At 48.4% G+C, this 18,988-nt stretch overlaps 1 protein-coding gene across 2 annotated transcripts in view; it reads right to left on the reverse strand.

Moving 5' to 3' along the window:
• Window positions 1-3,583: 3,583 nt before the first annotated feature.
• The window catches only part of LOC144823106 (chaperone Ric-8A-like), a 152,368-nt gene continuing 136,963 nt past the window's right edge, over window positions 3,584-18,988 (reverse strand). For both annotated transcript variants that reach the window (XM_078681287.1, XM_078681286.1), the window contains one exon: window positions 3,584-6,388. In XM_078681287.1, the coding sequence (XP_078537413.1) occupies window positions 6,268-6,388 (121 nt within the window). In that variant the 3' untranslated portion in view covers window positions 3,584-6,267. The remainder of the gene's footprint in view (window positions 6,389-18,988) is intronic.

Genomic DNA, 18,988 nt, shown 5'->3' on the forward strand with positions numbered 1-18,988 from the left:
TTAAAATATCTAAATGATATTGAAGTGATAGGTCACACCCAGAGCAGGGTCATCTTAGTGAGGGCTAGGAATTACAGGGGTTTTCTTTGAGTTCTGAGCAAAAAAGAATGGAATCCCATTCATTATAGGGAGTGGACGAGGGGTTTTCAGGTTCTTAATGGCTGATCCAATGGGGCAGGCAAAGAAGAGCTGAGGTGAGAAAAGTCCTTTCCTGCAGCTGCTGAGGAAGGGGCACAGAAGAGGTTAGGCAGGGAAAATTATTCCGCCACCCCAGTGTAGAGCTGAGAGACATAACAGGCATGAGCGCCTCCATGCAGGTGTGTGTTTTGCTTTCTTGTTTTCTTATAGACACTGCTAACCCAAAATACCTCACCTTCAGAATATCCCCAGGTGCCAGACTGGATCCAGAGGATTTAATATCAAAGCTCCCACCTGCCGGTAAGGTAGCATTGTGTTGCTTGGTTACAACTTTGTTTCACCCCAGAAGTGACAAACGGAGCTGCACATAGGCACACCTGAGTGCTGATGTCCATTACTTTCTTTCTGCTCCTTCGTACGCTGATCTGGTACATTTTCCTCGTGTTTTCACGGACAATAGAAATCTCCAAATTTTATTTTTTCCAGTGTGTCCTAGGTCCCTTTCTAAAACTACAGAGTTTAACCCCTTAATTGCTGCCGTCGGCCAACGGTCGTCACGGCCACTACCTCCCCAGTGCTGCGCACGACCGTTGGACGTCCATTCAGCACTAGTTCCAATGGACAGCGCAGCACTGGGGAGGTTTATTTACAAGCTCTAAAGGGGTTAAGCCTGGTAGTGGCTGTCACAAACAAATGTCTGTAAAGATCACCACAATGTCTGCTTCTTTCCCGAAACACAAAGCCAAGATGTACATTGCCGAAAACCGAAAGAAGCCTTGGATGCCCCACTCAAAGTCAAGGGCACAGATCTGTTCCCATTCTCGAGCATGTTCCTATGACAGGTCATCATTGAGGTCCAAGTCTTCAGGTAAGTCAAAGTCCAAAGTCTCATTGTCAGCTGAGGGAGAATGTCAATGGTTTATTGACACACCCTGACCCATTCCATTCAGATTCAGGCAGAATGTATGTCTCCCAGGGCCACACCCTGGTGCTTGACAACCTTTAAGTTCAGTTGGAGGAATTACAATTGCAGTTGCCTACTATGGAGGCCAAAACCATTGTTCTCATAGAGGTTTTACAGCCTGTTCATCCAGGGCAATCATCATCAGTGCCTTTACTCCCATTTAATGATGCCATAACAGACACCCTCATGGGAACCTGGTCTAAGACATGTTGCTATGTTCAGGTGAGCAAACAGATTGCCAGGCACCGTAGGCCTGCGGCAGGCGACCCTGCTTTTTTCACACAGCACGCTACAACAGGAAGTTCGGTGGTTCAAGCTTCCATTAGTAGGGTGAACCCCAACTCTTTTCCCATGGCTAATCCTGACCGACAATAAAAATAACTTAAGACCTTTGAGAAGGGGGCATGTTCCTCGACAAACTTAGCTATCCATTCAATCAGTGCCAGCTGCTTGCTGGTGAGGTAAACCCATGCATTGTGGGACATGGTTGGTGATATCTTGCCTGCAGTCCCAGAGAAAGGAATGCCAATCTGGCTCAAACTATCCAAAATGGCCAGTAAGCAGCTAAACCGATTACCACCTGTAGAGTGGGCACCACTGACTGCTTGAGCCGAGCACTCAGCACTAGAGTGACTTGAATGTGATCCACGGACTTCTCTACAGATGTGCACGCCCCATTTATGGGCGTGCCATTTAATGTTTCCCACCTGTTTGGTGAAAAGTCTGATTTAGTGTTGGAACACTTTAAAGCAGTGGCCTCCAATTTTTTAAGTGGGAAAAAAACATCAGGATCCCCCCTCCAAAAATGTCAATAAACTGGCAATATTTAAATATGTGTAGACTTATTCAAACCTTGCAGTAAAGTTCTGTTACTATTTTAAAAATGCAATCAAATACATGATAGCCAAACACACTATTCTGGTAAGGCAGGCCTTACTAACATGTAAAAGTATCCAGTGTGATTATTTGAAATGTGATGGTTTGATGAATATTTGGACCCCTTCCCTTTACACACCTTCTCCCAGCCAGGATATAAATGCCAAAAGCTGTTCTTGATGGCCCATTAAAGAGTGACTTACTGCTGCTCATGTGGTTCAACTGAAAACAAAGTGCTGTTATCAGCATAATGCTTCTTTTGGCCAGAGCTTGGTGCCCCCCCCCCCTGATATCACTTAAAGCCCCCCTTAGGAGAGCAACCCCCCCAGTTTGAAGACCCTGTTTTAGAGAAAGCAGTGTGACTTTGCATTCACTGAGCAATTCTACCCCTGGGAGACAGTTTGCTCATCAGCTTTGCCCCTTTCAACGAACTCGTGAGGTCTGGCAAGCCACCCACCCACACCAAGACCACCACCCCCACATCTGGCAGCCTCGTCCTTTCGGGTCAGGATGGGGATCCAGCATGGAATGTCTAGGTCATCAGGGACAACCATCCCCCCACCCCACTCTGGCATCTGCTTCCAAACCGCTTTAGTTTGCCCTTAGCAGCAGGCTCCATACTGTAGGAGGCAGGATCAAATATTTCCTCCATGGCTAGCAAAATATACCATCCCTAAGGTGAGTCCTCCAGGTTGCCAAGCGAGGCTAGTCCCTACAGTTCCTTTTCTCTCTCCTACATCCAAACGTCTTTCAGACAAACACTTGTCCAGCCTTCTCGAAAAAGTGCAGGTTCTTTTGGTGAAAGGAGCCATAGAGCCATTTGATAACAACTTGAATGCCACTAAACAGCTGTTCACAGAGGGTATGCATGCAATTTTCAACTAGATGTCAAGTAACTTCCTCCAGTTGAACACCAACAAAACAGAAGTCCTCCTGTTTGGCAAAGCTTAACTTATCTGGTCTCCGGAGTGGTGGCCAGCAGAATTAGGCCCCGCTCCTGTGCCCACTAACAAGGCTGAAAACTTAGGAGTATATCTAGACCCTTCTTTATCATTGAAGGAGCAGGAGGTGGCCATCTCAGGTAGTTGTTTTGGTATGGTAAAGCTCCTAAAGAGAGTGTTCGATCTTCTCCCCCTATCCGTCCATAAGACCCTGCTACAAGCCCTGGTAGTAAGTCGACTCGACTATAATAATGCCCTTTTAGGAGCAGCGAATGAGGGGGTGCTTAATAGGCTCCAGATAGTGCAGAACACTGCAGCTCAACTGGCCCTAAATCAACCGCCCAGGACTCCTTCCGAACCATTATTAAAAAGCTTACACTGGCTTCCTATTCGTAATCGCATCAAGTTTAAAATATGCTGTCTGATTCACAAAACCCTTAACTATAGTGGACCTAAGTTTATGAACGATAGTCTTATCCTCTATCGTCCCAACAGAGACTTGCGCTCTAGTGGTAAGGCTCTTCCACTAGTGCCCTGGGTCAAGAAACTTCGAGCTGGAGGCAAATCCTTTGCCTATGTAGCCCTGTGCCTCTGGAACTCACTCCACTGTGTGTTACGTATGTGCCCGGACCTGCAAAAATTCAGAAAACTACTGAAATCTAAGCTCTTTTAATATTGTTGCTTCCACCTCTTTGTTTTTCTGGTTTCACTGTTAGCACAAAGATAACCTGGTAGGGGTGAGTCCAGCGCTTTATAAATCCTTCATTCATTCATAGATGGAGTGTCTCAGCCCGGGAAGCAGGGACTGGCGGTTACTGCCGTTATTTCCTTGAGCCGAAGAAGAACAGAGGCCTTCATCTTATTTTAGATCTCTGCCCTCTGAATGACTTTTTACGGAGAAACACATTCAGAACGCTCACACTGGCCCATGTTCTGTATCCCCAAGATCCAGGCCACTAGATAGAGGCTTTTCAGCTGCATGACACTTATAATTATGTACATGTCCTGCAGTCTCATAGATGCTATTTGCAGCTCAAGGTGGGCCATAAGCATTGCCAATTTGTTGTGCTCCCCTTCAGTCTCACCAACTTCACTCAGGTGTTCCCAAAAGTGATCACAGTGGTTGCAGCAATCCTCAGGATGTTAGGATCTCCAGTTTTCTCCAACCTCGATGACTGGCTCTTGAAGGCACCACAGCCAGTCGAAATCCAGCTCTAGATGACGGCGAACCTCCTAACATTGTTGTGGTTCATGATGAACATGCCAAAGTCACACCTGACTCCTTGGCAGAGGCTCCCCTTAATTGGAGCCATCTGGGTACAGTGCAGTTTCAGTCCTTCCCTCCACCACAAAGAGTCCAGGACATTCAGGCAATTATCTGGATGTTTTAGCCCTGGTCATGGGTCTCATGAGTGTGGGTCGGTTGCTTCTGGGCCTCTTGGTACCCTCTATCATGCCAGTCGATCATGCCAGGTGGTATATGCAAGCTCTGCAGTGGAAGCTTAAGTCTCAGCAGGTCCAGTACGAGGGGAACCCATTGGATTCCACCCAGGTTTCTGAGGAGATAGCAAAAGGCCTGCATTGGGGGTTCAACCACAAATGGACCAGCAGCAAATTCCTTTCTCTGCCTCACCCACAGCTGAGGGTGATGCTAGATTCATCAGTATTAGAATAGGCAGGTCATCTGGGAGAGGTGGCGATCAGAGGACCCTGGTCTCTGGTGGATACGTCTTCACATTAAGCTGTTAACCTGTTGGAGTTGCATTCAATTTGCTGAATGCTTTACTACCATCTATCAAAGGATGTCATTCTCACTTCTAAGGGCCCTCTACCAATTTTACACACCAAAAACTGGGAAAAGTTTACAGCCTGGTGTGGCACCTGCAGTACTGATCCACACTGAAGGATTTCCTGTTGTTTATTTTTGGCCCCGCAAGGACTTGAATTAGACACCAATAAAGGTTTTCTGTTGGCTCTTTCGGCCTTTTTACATTTACTCGGCCAACCCTCTCTGTTCAAATCACCAACTGTATTGAGAGTTTCTAAAGGTTTGACTCATATTTCCTCCAAAACCCTTAATGATGCCACACGGGGATTTCGATTTGATTCTTATTTTCCTCATGTGCACGCGATTCAAGCCCATGCACAGCTGCCCACTTTGTCTCCAGACTGTGAAGATGGTGTTTCTGGTTATGGTGATTATGACTCATCGAATGGGTGAACTACAGACGCTGTCGGTGCAACCACCTTGTACCACCTTTTTCCCAGACAGAGTGGTTCTGTGGACTTAGACAGCTTTTTTCCTAAGGTGGTTACTGCTTTTCATGTCAGGCAATCCATCACTCTTCCAGTGTTATTTGCGCCACCTCGACCCTCAAAAGAGTGGACAAGATGCTCTCTTCACTCGGCTGGACTCTAAAAGAGCTTCTGCATCGATTGCACCTCAGGTGGACGATCAGCTCTATGTGGGATTCTGTGGCAAAAATAGACAAAAAAGTACAGGAAAGGACTTCGTCCAAGTGGATAGTCCTCTGTATCAAGATCTGCTACCTGCTAGCCAAGTAGCAGCCTCCGGAGGGGCTACGGGTCCACTTCACCAAGTTCAAGACTGCTACAACCTTGCTGGCACATGGAGTGCCTATACTTGACATCTGTCAGGCTGTGATGTGGGCAAATGTACACACATTCAGGAAGCACTATTGCCTTGACAGTCACCTCCGACAGGAAGGGCAATTTGCCCATTCTGTCCTGCAGGAGTCATCCCACAGAAGAAAACCTTTAGAAGGTATTGCTTTGGTATCTATTCAAAAGGTGAGGAATTTCTGGTTAGAGCAAGCTATTTATCTTTGGTATCGCTCTTTCTGGAGGACATGTTAGCTAACCACAGATTCCTCACTGCCCATCCTCCTTCTGTGCTGTGGAATGTCATCTCTGAACCAAAAAGATCCCACTCAAGGAATCTACACACTGATATTATTGATTATTGCTGGGCTCTACTTTCGAGGATACGAACAGAGTCAAGAATGAAACTGACATCAGCACACAGGTGTGGCGCTTATATGTGGCTCAGTTTGTCACTTCCGGGGTGAAACAAAGTTGTTGTGGAGCCACACAGGGCCACCTACATCTGCGCAGAAGCATTGACGTTAAACCTCCTGAGTATATTTTGCAGTCTAAGGTGAGGAATCTGATGTAGACCAAGTATCCACCAGAAAGAGGATTACCAAAGGTAAGTAACTTGTTCAATCCAGCCACATCAAGTTCTAAAAGTTCATGGAGCACACTTCTGGATATAAAGGCTTGAAAGAGAGAGAGCACTAGGTATCGCTGATTGGTCCTAGGGGCTGCTTATTTCATATCTGAACCAGAGGATGACGATGATCTCCGATCCCCCATTCTGTGCATTACTTCATTCAGCGGGGTCAGTTTCCCATCAGGACCCACCGCCATCGGTTGAATAACACACTGCCTGTGGAAGAGGAGAAGAAAGACAAATTTAGAGCGTAGCTGTATTTTCACAGTTCATTTCTTTTCTCTCTCATGATTAAACATTTTGTTTTCTCTATCCTTATTTACTGTCCTTTTGGCCTTTAGTCTTCACAACCAACTTTCCAAATTCAGACATCATTTTGTTGCTTCTAATTGGAGACGAGGAAGCCAGGGGATTCACTGTTTCAAAACTGGAATCACCCTTGACTGGTTTGATAGGGTGTGTTATTACAATAAAGCCCGGGCAACTAAAAAACGTATTTCCCCCAAATCTGCCATGACCTTTGATGTGTAATGTGCCCTACTGTCTACAGCTAAACCGGCTGAAAAATGATTTGGCGCTGCAAGTGATAAAAGGCTGCCTGCAGACAGCTTGGATCAGTGGTCTATTAACGCTAGGTCATACTACTGGGCTTCTAGTAATAATTGTTGAGCACCATTTCTCAGAGAGCTGCTGCAAAACTACTCTTAACTGTGGTCATATTATGGTTTGTTAAATGTTTCTTTTTGCCAGAGTACAAATGCTACATCTTCTCTGAATTCGTGCATGGCTAATGTTATGCCTAGGTGTATGTCCATAATTCACAAAATCTAAAAGTATACTAGCAATAGCCACTGGTGGTTCACAATGAATATTTCTCATCAAAATGTGCCTTTCACAAGACAATTCAGACACTTCACAAATAGGTGAATCTTGTATGAAATACTGTGGTCCTTCGACCTTCAGTCATCCCAATGTGTGTATTGCTGTATAGTTGTGTGTATCACCACCTGTTTGAGCACTTGCTCAGCATCCACACCTTCCTGGCATACACAACATTAGCAATTGTGTTCACTCATTCCTTATCTTCAGTCATCATTTCTTGCTAGTCTGTTTGAACAGGCAGCAGTGAAAAACACTCGGCTTGTATATTTGTGCCTGGAGATTCGCAGAGTTTAGGCTCAATGTGATACCCCAGGATCTCATCTTTGTAAAATGTTCACATGGTGTGTGTGATCAGTTCTTGTTCAAAAACATCTTCTCAATTAGAAAGATTTAGAATAGTGTATCTTCGAGGCAGAGTAGAAAACAAATGAACCACCACTGTAACAATCCTAGATTGTAAGTTGTCAGAAAGAAGGGTAGGAAAATTAATATTGATGAGATCACTCAGACTATACACAGCATTCTTGACAATAAACAGAATCTGTATGTCTGGAAAGATACTTGATGTATAGTCACTTAAGAGAGATTCCAGGTATAGGATTTTTGGCATACATAGAAAAGGATAAACACTATGTTGAGCAGTCTGTCATGATTAGCGGTCGCTCTTTATTAGGATACAAATAGAGCAGAGACCTTGATTTAACTTTGGCCAATTAAGGCACCTGAACATGCTGAAGAAGAAGTAATGCGTTGGTCAAGTTTCTCTGAAATATACAACTCTAATGGGGTGGGTTACAGTCTGAGTTTTAGGTTATTGCCACATGAGTTAAGGTGAAAGCAGGCCAACATAATTGACCTGTTTTATAAGTAGATTGGACATCACAACCAAAGCAATTGGCAGTCGCCTTTAAGAGAGTCATTTGCGGGTGAGCAAAGACATGCCTAACAGCTGTGAACAATATTGATAGTGTAAGTTTTAAGTTGCTGTATTTTACACAAGAGTAAAACACATACTCATTTTCTAATTTTTAGATTGTAGCAATGAATATCAAAGTTATCAGTGCTTAGTCTAAGCCAGTGTTTTCAGGTGGGGCCCACCAGCACTCTGTTTAGGGGCTTATTTTTAATTATAAGGCTTTGACCCAAGAAAAGCAGAAAGGGAGGAAGAAAAAATTGGAAAAGCTGTGACAAAGGGAGGAGCCAGGCTAAAAAGGAACGTAACACAGTGTAATATAGGGAAATAGATAGTATATTGGTGAATAAAAGAGACATGAGGTGAAATAAAGAGTAGACAACCTTGGTATTCGTCAACCTTGACTTTCAGAGTGATGCTGGCGGGGCAATGCCAATAGGCCTGAATTTATAGGGTTGTTTTATGGTAATGTGAAGCATTACAAATAGAATAGGAATGTATACATTTTTGTGTAGAAGCACAGAACTATAGAATAATATTGGTGTAAGTTACAAGGTCAGATGAAAGTTGCATCATCAAGCCAGACCTAAAACTCCATGTAGGTTAATGACTGCCTTTCTCCCATTTGTGCTGCTGCTAGAGAAAAACACCATAATTGATCTAGTTATCTAAGACACTTTACTTGTTCTGCAGTGTCATGTGTGTGCCCCAGAACATCCAAGTATTTATGCAGCTCCAAAGCAGCAATAAAATCAAAATACCAAACAATAAAAATCTCAAACAGAATTAGAAATTCAATATGGGGAACAGGAGATAAGAATTATTTTTTGTGTTAACTTTGTTTTATTGAGTTTCAGACAATGAAAAAGGAACACAGTACAAGCCCCATTTATTTTGGTCTGAAGACGTAAGACCTTCACCAGACCGACTCAACTATGTAGCGTCCTAGCAGGTCAAAGCTAGAGTTTGTCTGTGAGGCGAAAGTCCTGACCTGCCTGGCAAGGCACGGGCCCCTGCCAGGCATGCACTAAACCTACTCATTTTGGCAAAAGAACGAAACCCCAAACTCCCTTCCCCCTTGACCCATCCCCTCCCGGAACCGGTGTGCCGAAGTTTGTTACGGGTGTGTTTGGTGTCAACGATGATCAGAGTGCGCCTGTTCATTGTTTGCATCTCTCGAAGATGAAGAGCTAGTGAGTCTCAGGAGGCGTAGATATTTCGGGCATGTGACTTCATTAAATTACTGCGCTAGTAAATCTAGTAACGGGTGCCAGATGGTGTTAAAAGAGGACATGGACTGGGTGAGGCTTGATGCGCCCCATACCAACTATGTACCATAACTTGTGCAACCACCCTGTATGCGAGAGGCGAGTCTGTGTACCCCATAGAGATGAGATGTGTTGGACAGCCGCCCCCACTGCTAGTCTCATCTGTTTTCCCCTGATTGATTTCAAAGGAAATGTAAGTGCGTTGGGGAGCCTTAAGAGTGTGTAAGCTGGAAAATGAGGGATCTCGATGTCGAATTGTTTATCAATGTCGTTGAGGACCTCCGTCCAAAATCCCGTCACTTCTTGGCACTCCCATAACAGATGAGTCAGTGTGCGTTCCTCGTCACACCCCCTCCAACAAGTCGGGCTGCGGTCTGGATTACCCCTGTTAGGTACCAATAAGTTGCCACATTAACTGCCGCTTCCCTGCTTGCCGTGTTCCTAGCAGTATGGTTTGCCCTATAGTATATGGCCTGCCAGTCTTTTGCAGACAGGGCTCTCCCCAGCTCCCTCTGCCAGGGTTTCTGCCCTGCTGATCTCTGCTGAGGAGTCAGTGACCCTAGCATCCGGTAGAGCTTGGTAATTAGCTTTCGGTTTGTCTGCTTAGTAACAAGCCATTTTTCATAAGTCGTTAGTTTCCTACCTACATGCGGGCGTATCTCCGGGTGCATCAACCAGTGCCTGAGTTGAAAGTACTGGTCTCTTTTCGGGTTATGGAGATCGTATAGCTGTGAGAGATCAGAGAACTTAAGAAACCCGGCTAAATCGAATAGATGACCTGCGGATCTGCACTCTGATGTGCGCCATTGCGAAAAAGCCCGTCTATCTATCCCGGGTTCAAACTCAGGATTGTCTAGCAGAGGCGTAAGTGATGAGGGAAACAAGGTATATCCCCTCTTAGTCGTGACTCTATTCCATACCCCCATCACTGTGTGGGTAATTGGGGATCTGTTGAGATATTTCAGCCTATCGGAACATCTCAGGAAAGGTATTCTCCATAGGGCTGTCTGCGCCATTGCTCTGTCTTGGAAGAGCCACCTCTTCTCTGATTCAGGCCGGCTCCATTCCACTAAGTATCTAAGTTGGGCTACCTGAAAATATTGCTGGATGTTAGGAATCCCTAGCCCACCCTCATCTGGCGTCCGGTGAGAGAGATCTCTTTGCATTCGTGGCCTCTTTCCGGCCCATATAAATTGCTGTATGGCGTCTTGCAGTTTTCGGAGTGTACCCGCGGGGGGTCCAACTGGGATGGTTTGAAAAACATAATATTTTGGGTAGGATGGACATCTTTATCGCCGAAATGCGGCCCAATAACTACAATGGATGTTGCTGCCATCGTCTCAGGTCACATTGTATTTGAGATATGAGTTTCGCATAGTTCAGGAAGACTGTCTGCTCCGTAGTCGGGGTCAGAACAATCCCCAGGTATGGGATCGAAGCAAATGAACGGAGATTCCTGTATACTAGGGATGCTTTTAGTGGCATCAGGGCGTAGCTCCCAAGGGGAAGGAGCATGGATTTCCTTCTCAGTGTTGATTTTAAAGCCAGACACCCTCCCGAAAGTCTCCAGCTCTCGCAGTAAGGCCGGCACCGACCTTTCAGGCGCGTCTAGAGCCGCCAGGATATCATCTGCATACAGACTGATGATATAGCCCAGACCCTGACAGACAATAAGTGGGATCTTCTTTTCCTGACGGAAACTTGGTTGGGGGATGAATCTAACCCAGCCTTGTGTCTGGCTATTCCCTCTGGTTATAACATCCTGTGTGCCAATAGGCAGAGTGATAGTCATGGTGGAGGCGTGGCAAAAATATATAGGTCGCAATGGACTATCTCTTCTTATCCCTTTGCCCAAATTGAATCTATAGAGGCACTACCATTTTGTATTAAACTGAGGCCTAATATTACATGTTCAAGCCTATTAGTATATTGTCCTCCTAAGTCCAAGGTATCTTTTTTACCTGTACTTTCGGACTTTGTGCTCCAAGCTAGTTCCCGCTATGCGAACTTCACCTTGCTTGGTGATTTTAACCTTCATGTGGAGGATGCCTCCGATACTATCAGTTCTAATTTTCTTTCCACCTTAACTGATGGTGGATTAATCCAATTGGTCTCTCTCCCCACCCATAAGGCTGGACACACACTTGATCTTATCTGCTCCAATCTAGCGGACATCTCCATTAGCGAACCTTACCCAGTGATTTGGTCTGATCATTTTTTTCATCCCTTTTTCCATCTTATTATTTCATCAAGACAGACCTAGGCTACGGGCCAAGACGGTAGGCCGCAACTGGAGTAAGATCTCTCCCGACAGCTTAGCTGAACATCTCTCAACTACCGCCCCTATGGCGCACCAGACTTGGACTCTCGTCTGACTAATTTCACCAGCTGGATCTCCTCTGCGATCGACTCTATTGCTCCTTTGAGGCCCATTAAAACCTTTCAAGCTGTCCCTTCCTCCCCCTGGTATTCTGATGATCTCCGCAAATGTAAATCTGCTTGTAAATTTTTGGAGCGTCGATGGAGATATTCGTCCTCCTTAGACGATAAACAAAAATATAAAATAGCCCTTAAAGAATACCGGAAGAAGATAATCAACCATAAAAGAATCTTCCTGGAGGAGAAAATCAACAGAGCACAAGGTTCCACTAGGGAAATCTTCAACACAGTAAGAACTTTCACTGACCCTATGGCCCTTAAATGTCAGGTCCCAGGATCACAGTCCCTTTGCAATCGTCTTTCTGACTACTTTGAGGAAAAAATTGCATCCATCTACGAGTCCTTCCCCCATAGTAAAAGTATGGGAACTGAAGAAATACTGGCGGACCATTCAATGTCTGCTCCTGTTTTTTCGGAATTTGAGGAGATCACTTTAGACCGATCCTTGACAGAACTTTTAAAATGTAGATCAGGCTCTCCAACCGATCCCTGGCCGGCCAAACAATATAAAGCATTGGCCCCTCTCCTCAATCCCATATTAAATGACATATGGAATGAATCTCTTAGGACAGGCATATTCCCGGATTCATGGAAACATGCCCAATTAGTTCCTATTCTCAAAAAAGCCAAAGCAGACCCTGATGATCCGGCTAATTATAGGCCTATTTCCTTATTGTCCGCCCCTGCCAAGGTCCTTGAAAAACTGGTACATCAGCAACTAGCAGGCTTCATGGAAACCCATGGCCTATTCCATGACTGCCAACATGGATTTAGACCTGGCCATAGCACCGAATCTGCCTTAATAGAGATGGCGGATTCCGTGCGATGTAAGCTGGACGGGGGCTCAAGAGCGGTGTTGGTGCTGCTTGATCTTTCGGCAGGATTCGACACCGTCTCTCACCCCGTCCTGCTTGACCGCCTCCGGTCTAAAGGCATTCAAGGTAAGGCCTTGGACTGGCTGTCCTCTTTTTTATCCAACCGAACACAGGCGGTGTTCACCCCACCCTACACCTCTGAGAGCCGCCTGTTAAAGTGGGGTGTCCCTCAGGGCTCCTCACTAAGCCCCCTGTTGTTTAATGTTTATTTCTCCCCCCTGACCGAGCTCATTGCTCAGTCAGGCATTAAGGTCACCTCATATGCTGATGACATTCAGCTTTTGTTTTCTTATGACACTCCCACTCAGACCACCTATGATCCATTGAAACTCTGTCTTCGTAACATCGCCCGTTGGATGGACAATAATTTTCTCCGGCTGAATGCAGGAAAAACTGAGGTTCTCTTTTTCCACCAACCCTCTCCTTTGGACTCGAACCTCTGGTTGCCACTTGATTTGAGTGTAGCCCCTCCCCCAAGGAATCAGTAAAAAACCTGGGGGTAAGATGGGATTCCAATCTATCCTTCTATAATCAAGTTCAGACAGTATCTGCTGCCTGTTTTTCAAAAATTAGGATGATCAGAAAATTCATCAATTTTCTCCCCAGCAGCACTAGGAAAATCCTTGTTCAGGCACTGATAACCTCTCATTTAGACTATGCCAAGGGGCTATATCTTGGACTGACTTCTGTCATCGGTTACAGACAGTCCAGAATGCAGCTATTCGGCTGGTCAGTGGTATTTCTCTTCGTGAGCATATCTCGCCACATCGACTCAGGTTACATTGGCTACCGGTTAGTAAAAGAGCGGAATTTAAAGCCCTCACCTTAGCCCATTGCGCTATCAAAGGAAAAGGATCTGCCTATCTCTCCTCCTGTCTTCGTCCTTATAGCAATGAGAGACACCTTCGTTCCAACTCAAAAAATCTGTTGTTTTCCCCCAGATTCAAAAAAGCACGTTCCGGGGGAAAAACCTTCCAGGTATGCACCTCTTCTTTATGGAATAAACTCCCCATCTCCATTCGGATGATACAGGAGGAGCTGCCTTTTCGCAAAGCACTGAAAACCTTCCTTTTTTGCTAAATTCACCCGTGTAAGACTCAGCAAATGTGCAGAAGCGCCGGGACACCCCGTTGGGGTAGCTGCGCGCTATATAAAACACACTAAATAAATAAATAAATGCTGCTCCCCTCCAAAGGGGATGCCTAGTATGTCGGGGTTATCCCGGATCCTCTGGGCTAGGGGTTCTATGTATAGCGCGAAGAGGAGGGGCGATGGAGGGCACCCCTGCCTTGTGGCCCACCTAATGTCAAACGGGTATGAGTTTATACCGTTCACCCGTATCAACGCCCTCGGTTTGTCGTAGCAGCTCGCGACCCAGGCCCAAAATCGTTCCCCGATGCCAAAATGTGCCAGCGTTTTGTCTAGGAACCCCAAGTCAACCCTGTCAAACGCTTTTTCAGCATTGATCCATAGAAGCATAGCATCCATTTCGTTGTAATGGGCCTTATCGATTGAGTGCATGAGGCGTTTAGTGTTGTCGCTGCATTGTCAGTTCGGGATGAAGCCAGATTGGTCTGGCTCGATAATGCCAGGGAGTCATGGACCCAATCTGGCCGCCAGCAGCCCTGTGAAGGGTTTTAAATCCAGATTGAGTAGGGAGATCAGTCTATATGCGGCGCACTGAGTGTCATCCTTCCCCGGCTTGGGTAGTACAGTTATGTCTGCTTCCAGTGTGTCCAGGGGTATCGAACCCGGCCCCTAAAAAGAGTTGAAGAGTCAGGTTAAAATTGGTGCTAGAAGAGGGCAGAAAGTCTTATAGAAGCCGGCCGAGAAGCTGTCAGGCCCTTGAGAGTTCAGGGGCTTAAGGCGGGATAGCGCTCCGATCACCTCCTCGATCCTGATTGGTGCATCCAGAGCTGCTGCTTCAGATGCGTTAATGGCTGTGGTCGCCGCTTGGCTGAGGTAGGCCTCCCCGTCCGTATCGATGGTCTGATCTTTGCTGTAGAGAGAGGCGTAAAAATCCCTAAAAGCCTCTGCTATCTGTTCATCACTCTCCATTTTCTCACCCCTAGCCTCATGGAGGGTGGTGATTTTGGAGCGTTGAATGCGAGCTCTGAGTTTGCTCACGAGGAAATGCCCGGTTTTGTCACCCCCTCAACATAATATGTGTGCTTCAGCCGCAGGGCCGCAAACTCAGCTCGATCAATGTCCAGGCCTGCGAGCTGGGCCCTGACCACCTTTAATTGCCGCCATATCCTGGGAGCGCCCGTGCGACTGTGCACCCTTTCAAGTTCCAAAACTTTGGCTGTGAGTGTTTCCCTCTTTTCTTTCCGTTCTCTGGTTTCTACTGCTGAAATCGCTATCAGTTCCCCTCTCACCACCGCCTTAAGGGTCCCCCACAGCACGGATAAAGGAGTGTCAGGCTTGTCGTTGTTGTGAGATAGTCCGTGATGCACTTGTGTATCTGCTGGGTCACCCCTTTCCTATGCAGTAAGGATTCTCTTAAATCGCCACCTCCCTCTAGACGTTTTAGTGTGAGGGACTGTGAGAGACACCACCACAGTGTCGTGGTCAGAAAGTGCTGCCGGGACAATACCCACCTCTTCCACTTGTGCGTTAATTTCTGAGGAACCAATAAAGTGGTCTAACCTGGCGTATGTCTGGTGCACATGTGAGTAAAAAGAGTAGTGTATGCTCCTAGGATGGGCCTCCCGCCACAAGTCCAGCAGACCCCCCTGACTCAACCATCTCTTTCCCTCAGTGGAGATTGCCCCCGCAGAGCCATAGCGGTGGCCCGACCTATCTAAGTCTGAATCCATAACGAGTTTAAGGTCCCCTAACACATGCTTATCCTGAAATCTTGGAAGTTCGGACAATGCACCCTTGAGAAAGGATTCCTGGCCTGCATTAGGGACATAGAGAGACCCTATAACAGAGGTCTTCAAACTTTTGTCGGCCGAGCCCCCCCATCTGAAACTTTTTACACGTCGAGCCTCCCCCACCATCACCACCACCTGACAAAAATGTTCTGGAAGCTGGTACTCTGCATTATTGATGGCCATTCCCTCCTGCAGAGCCCAGGTCGCATAGGGCAAATAATATTAAATAAATTAAGAGTGTTTAGTAAACTGAAGTTTGCTTGCTGGAGGATGTATGGAGGACCCATAGGACATCTTGAGTTCCCTACAGAGGGCTGCCTTTAGGGGGTGCACTGACAGAGCTGTGCCCCCTTATGTAGCCTCCTGATGGCTTATTCGCCTTTTTAGCCAATTCCATTTTATGGCACAGGTGGAGAGGCAAAGAGATTCACCCCCCTGCAAAATGAGGAACTGTGGACTTGAGATAGCGCTGGTGTTCCATGTTCACCAGTATTACAGAAAGGGCTGCAAAAGTGTCTTTTGTAAAATATGAGTATTCTCATTGCAAAGATTCCACCCGAGTGACGAGACTGCCCCATGACTGCAGGGCCTCTGCCACGAGGGTGGAGGCCCTTTGTGAATCAGTCCCATTGTGTATATGTGTTAGGTAGATATCTCCAAGCTGCATCATGATTTGAAGTCAGAGGGGGCGTGGCTAGCAGCCGATGCGAGCGGACGCAGCCTAGTGAGGCTCCCGGCCCTCGGCCCACTTATCCGCAAAATATCCGGAATTATAAGTGGAATCCCCGCGAAATTCGGGTCGATTCCGCAGCTTCCATCAGCGCCTGCTCCGGTTGAGTGGCTGGCAAGCAGAACGGCCACAACCAGCGCTACGAGCTGTGCAGAGCCCGGGAGGACGAAGCGCAAGATGGCGGCGTGAGGAGGCGGAGGACAGCGGACTGTCGCCGGCAGAGGTCCGGGGCGCGGCTACAGGTGACCAGCGGACTTGTGAGGAGGGTGTTACCCCCGAGAAGCGCCCCGGCGGCGGCAGACTGTGAAGGGGCGTGTGCGTAGCCGGGGTGCCTGGTGGTGGCCCCGGCCCCGTGGAGCCCGAAAATCGACGCCCCGGCTTGTGGGCCTGCAACCCCACCGACGTTGGCCTGTCAGCGACTAGGGGAGAAAAGTGAGCGGAGCCACGAGTGAGCAGCGGGAGAGTCGGCGAGCTCACGAACTAGGCGGGTCCTCGTTGACGACCTGCGGAGGTACGGGGGCAGCTGCGACAAACGGCGGATGGGGACCCTGAAGGAGTGAGGGCAGAAACGGAGGACGATACGCAGGATCTACCCAGGGCCCGTTGGCCTCACCCCGTGAGAACTGGCGGAGGACCCGACCAGCCTAAGACAGGTACTACTAGACTGTGTGAGGAGCCCTCGATCCTGGTGCTGGGCCCGACTACCCCGCAGCCACACTCCAGGGGTCTATTCCTAGGGGCTCCTGTAGTAGGACACGGAGCCCTGCATCCACCCGGAGGGACGCTCAGCCCTCCTTTGACCAACGTAGCACTAATCCAGCACTGAGGTGCACTGGTACTCGTGAGCCTTACCACCTTTAGCGGCTTTGCACTCGGCCACGGGCCGCGAGACCACAGAACAGGGGAGAGGTGGCGACTGGCTGGCGGCACTGGGCCGGTCCGGTGTGCGGCCCAGGCAGTGAGTGGCAACGAAGACTGGCTGCTCCTTTCCCGGAGCGACGGCCCGACTCCCCAGCGGGGGGGTCCGCTCCCGCCAGCGAGCGAGAGTAGATCCGGAGGCCCGGCATGGCGGCTACTGGCGCAGCTACCCACGGTGAGAGACGGGCTACAGGAGAGCCGCCCCGGGGTGCAGCACTGGAGCCGGACCCGAACGACAGCAGCGAGCGTGACCATAACAGGGCCTCATTAGGAAGAAGAGCGGCCACAGACTCCCCTTCCACGATATTGAGGGAGATACGCACGAGTACAGCAACAGGACCCCTGGAGCACGACTACCTCCACTGGCGAGTGGACCCCAACCGCGCGGACCACAGGTCGCGACTGCCAGAACAGTGACGACTCCTACTGAAGGCTGCGGCCTCACCACCGGCTGAGTAGACTATCTGTCGCGACCTGCCCAGGCTAGGCCGGCTGTTAACCCGTAGGTGGCATGGGGAAAACGAAAGGGCCAAAAGGTGATGGGGGGCCGGCCACAGAGGCTCCAGACGACGTGCAACAGCCCCATTCAGAGTTGCAAATGATGCAGGACAAAATCCTAGAAGCTATTGCAGCCACGAAGGCCGCTCTGCAGCAAGACATTGCTCAGGTATCGACGGGCCTGGGGCTCCTGAGAGCCGACCATGGGAAGCTAGCCGATAGCGTCAAAGAGGCGGAAATCACTCTAAAAGACATTGTGCCGGGACAAAAGGCCTTGGAAGGCAAACTCACGGACGCCCTGGACCGCATCCAGACACTGGAAAGAAGGGCAGAGGATGCGGAAAACCGCAGCCGTCGGAACAATGTACGCCTGGTGGGCCTTCCGGAGAAAAAAGAGGGGACGGACATAATGGGTTACTTAGACAACTGGCTGCGAACAGCGGTGGCACCGGAGGGACTGTCCTCCTTCTTCACATTGGAGCGAGCACATCGTGTACCTGCCAGGCCCCCGAAACCGGGGCTCCCCCCGCGACCGGTGGTGATTAAATTGCTCCACTACAGGGACAGAGACTGGCTACTGCAACGAGCGAGGGAAGCGGGACCGTTTCAGGTCGATAACAGTAAAGTCACGTTGTTCCCGGACTACACCTCCGAAACTCAAAAACTACGAGCCTCGTTCCTGTCCATTAAAAAAGAACTACGTACGGAGGGTCTGCAATACTCGCTATTATTCCCGGCAAGGCTCCGAATTTCAATAGATGGGAAGGCCCTGTTCTTTACATCTTCGGCGGATGCATGGTCCTGGTGGGACTCTTACAAGGCTGGAACAGATGGGGCCCGCTTCAGAGCCGAGGAGGAATTCCAACAGGGCTCGGTGCGACGGTCCAAGCGGCTTCGGAAACGTGGACAACACCGGAAAAAACCGACGGAATCACAGACGGAAGAGGAGCAGAACGCGGCACTGCAGGCGGTGAAGGAGGTCTCCGGCGTGGTGTCATCACAGCTGGGGAGAGAATCGAACTCGGAGGGAAGAAGAACGGGATCGGAAACAGAACTGTCGGAGGTGGACAGCGCAAGGGGTCCGACAGTAACACCACAAACAGCAGAGGAAATATTCGGCAGCTAAACCAAGAGCCATGGGGGGTCTGAAAGCGACAGTCTGGCTGGTATGGCATGGCCGATCACTTGAGCAGGCAGACGTGAGACTGGACTAACGTGAGTCTGGATGAATATTGAGGGGCGGGGAATAGGGAGATAAATTCCATAGCGGAGGCTAGTACTCGCGCCCAGAGGCCCATAAGGCCACCGCAGTACAGACTGCGGAGTAGGAAGTTTTGAGAGCACATTGCTCAATTGTTTGGACGGGGGTAACTCTTTCGCAGTTAGGTCCTGTTCTAGGGGGGAGGATGTCTGG

Source organism: Lissotriton helveticus, chromosome 3_1 (genome assembly GCF_964261635.1).
Source record: "Lissotriton helveticus chromosome 3_1, aLisHel1.1, whole genome shotgun sequence".
Classification (NCBI taxonomy): Eukaryota; Metazoa; Chordata; class Amphibia; order Caudata; family Salamandridae; genus Lissotriton; species Lissotriton helveticus.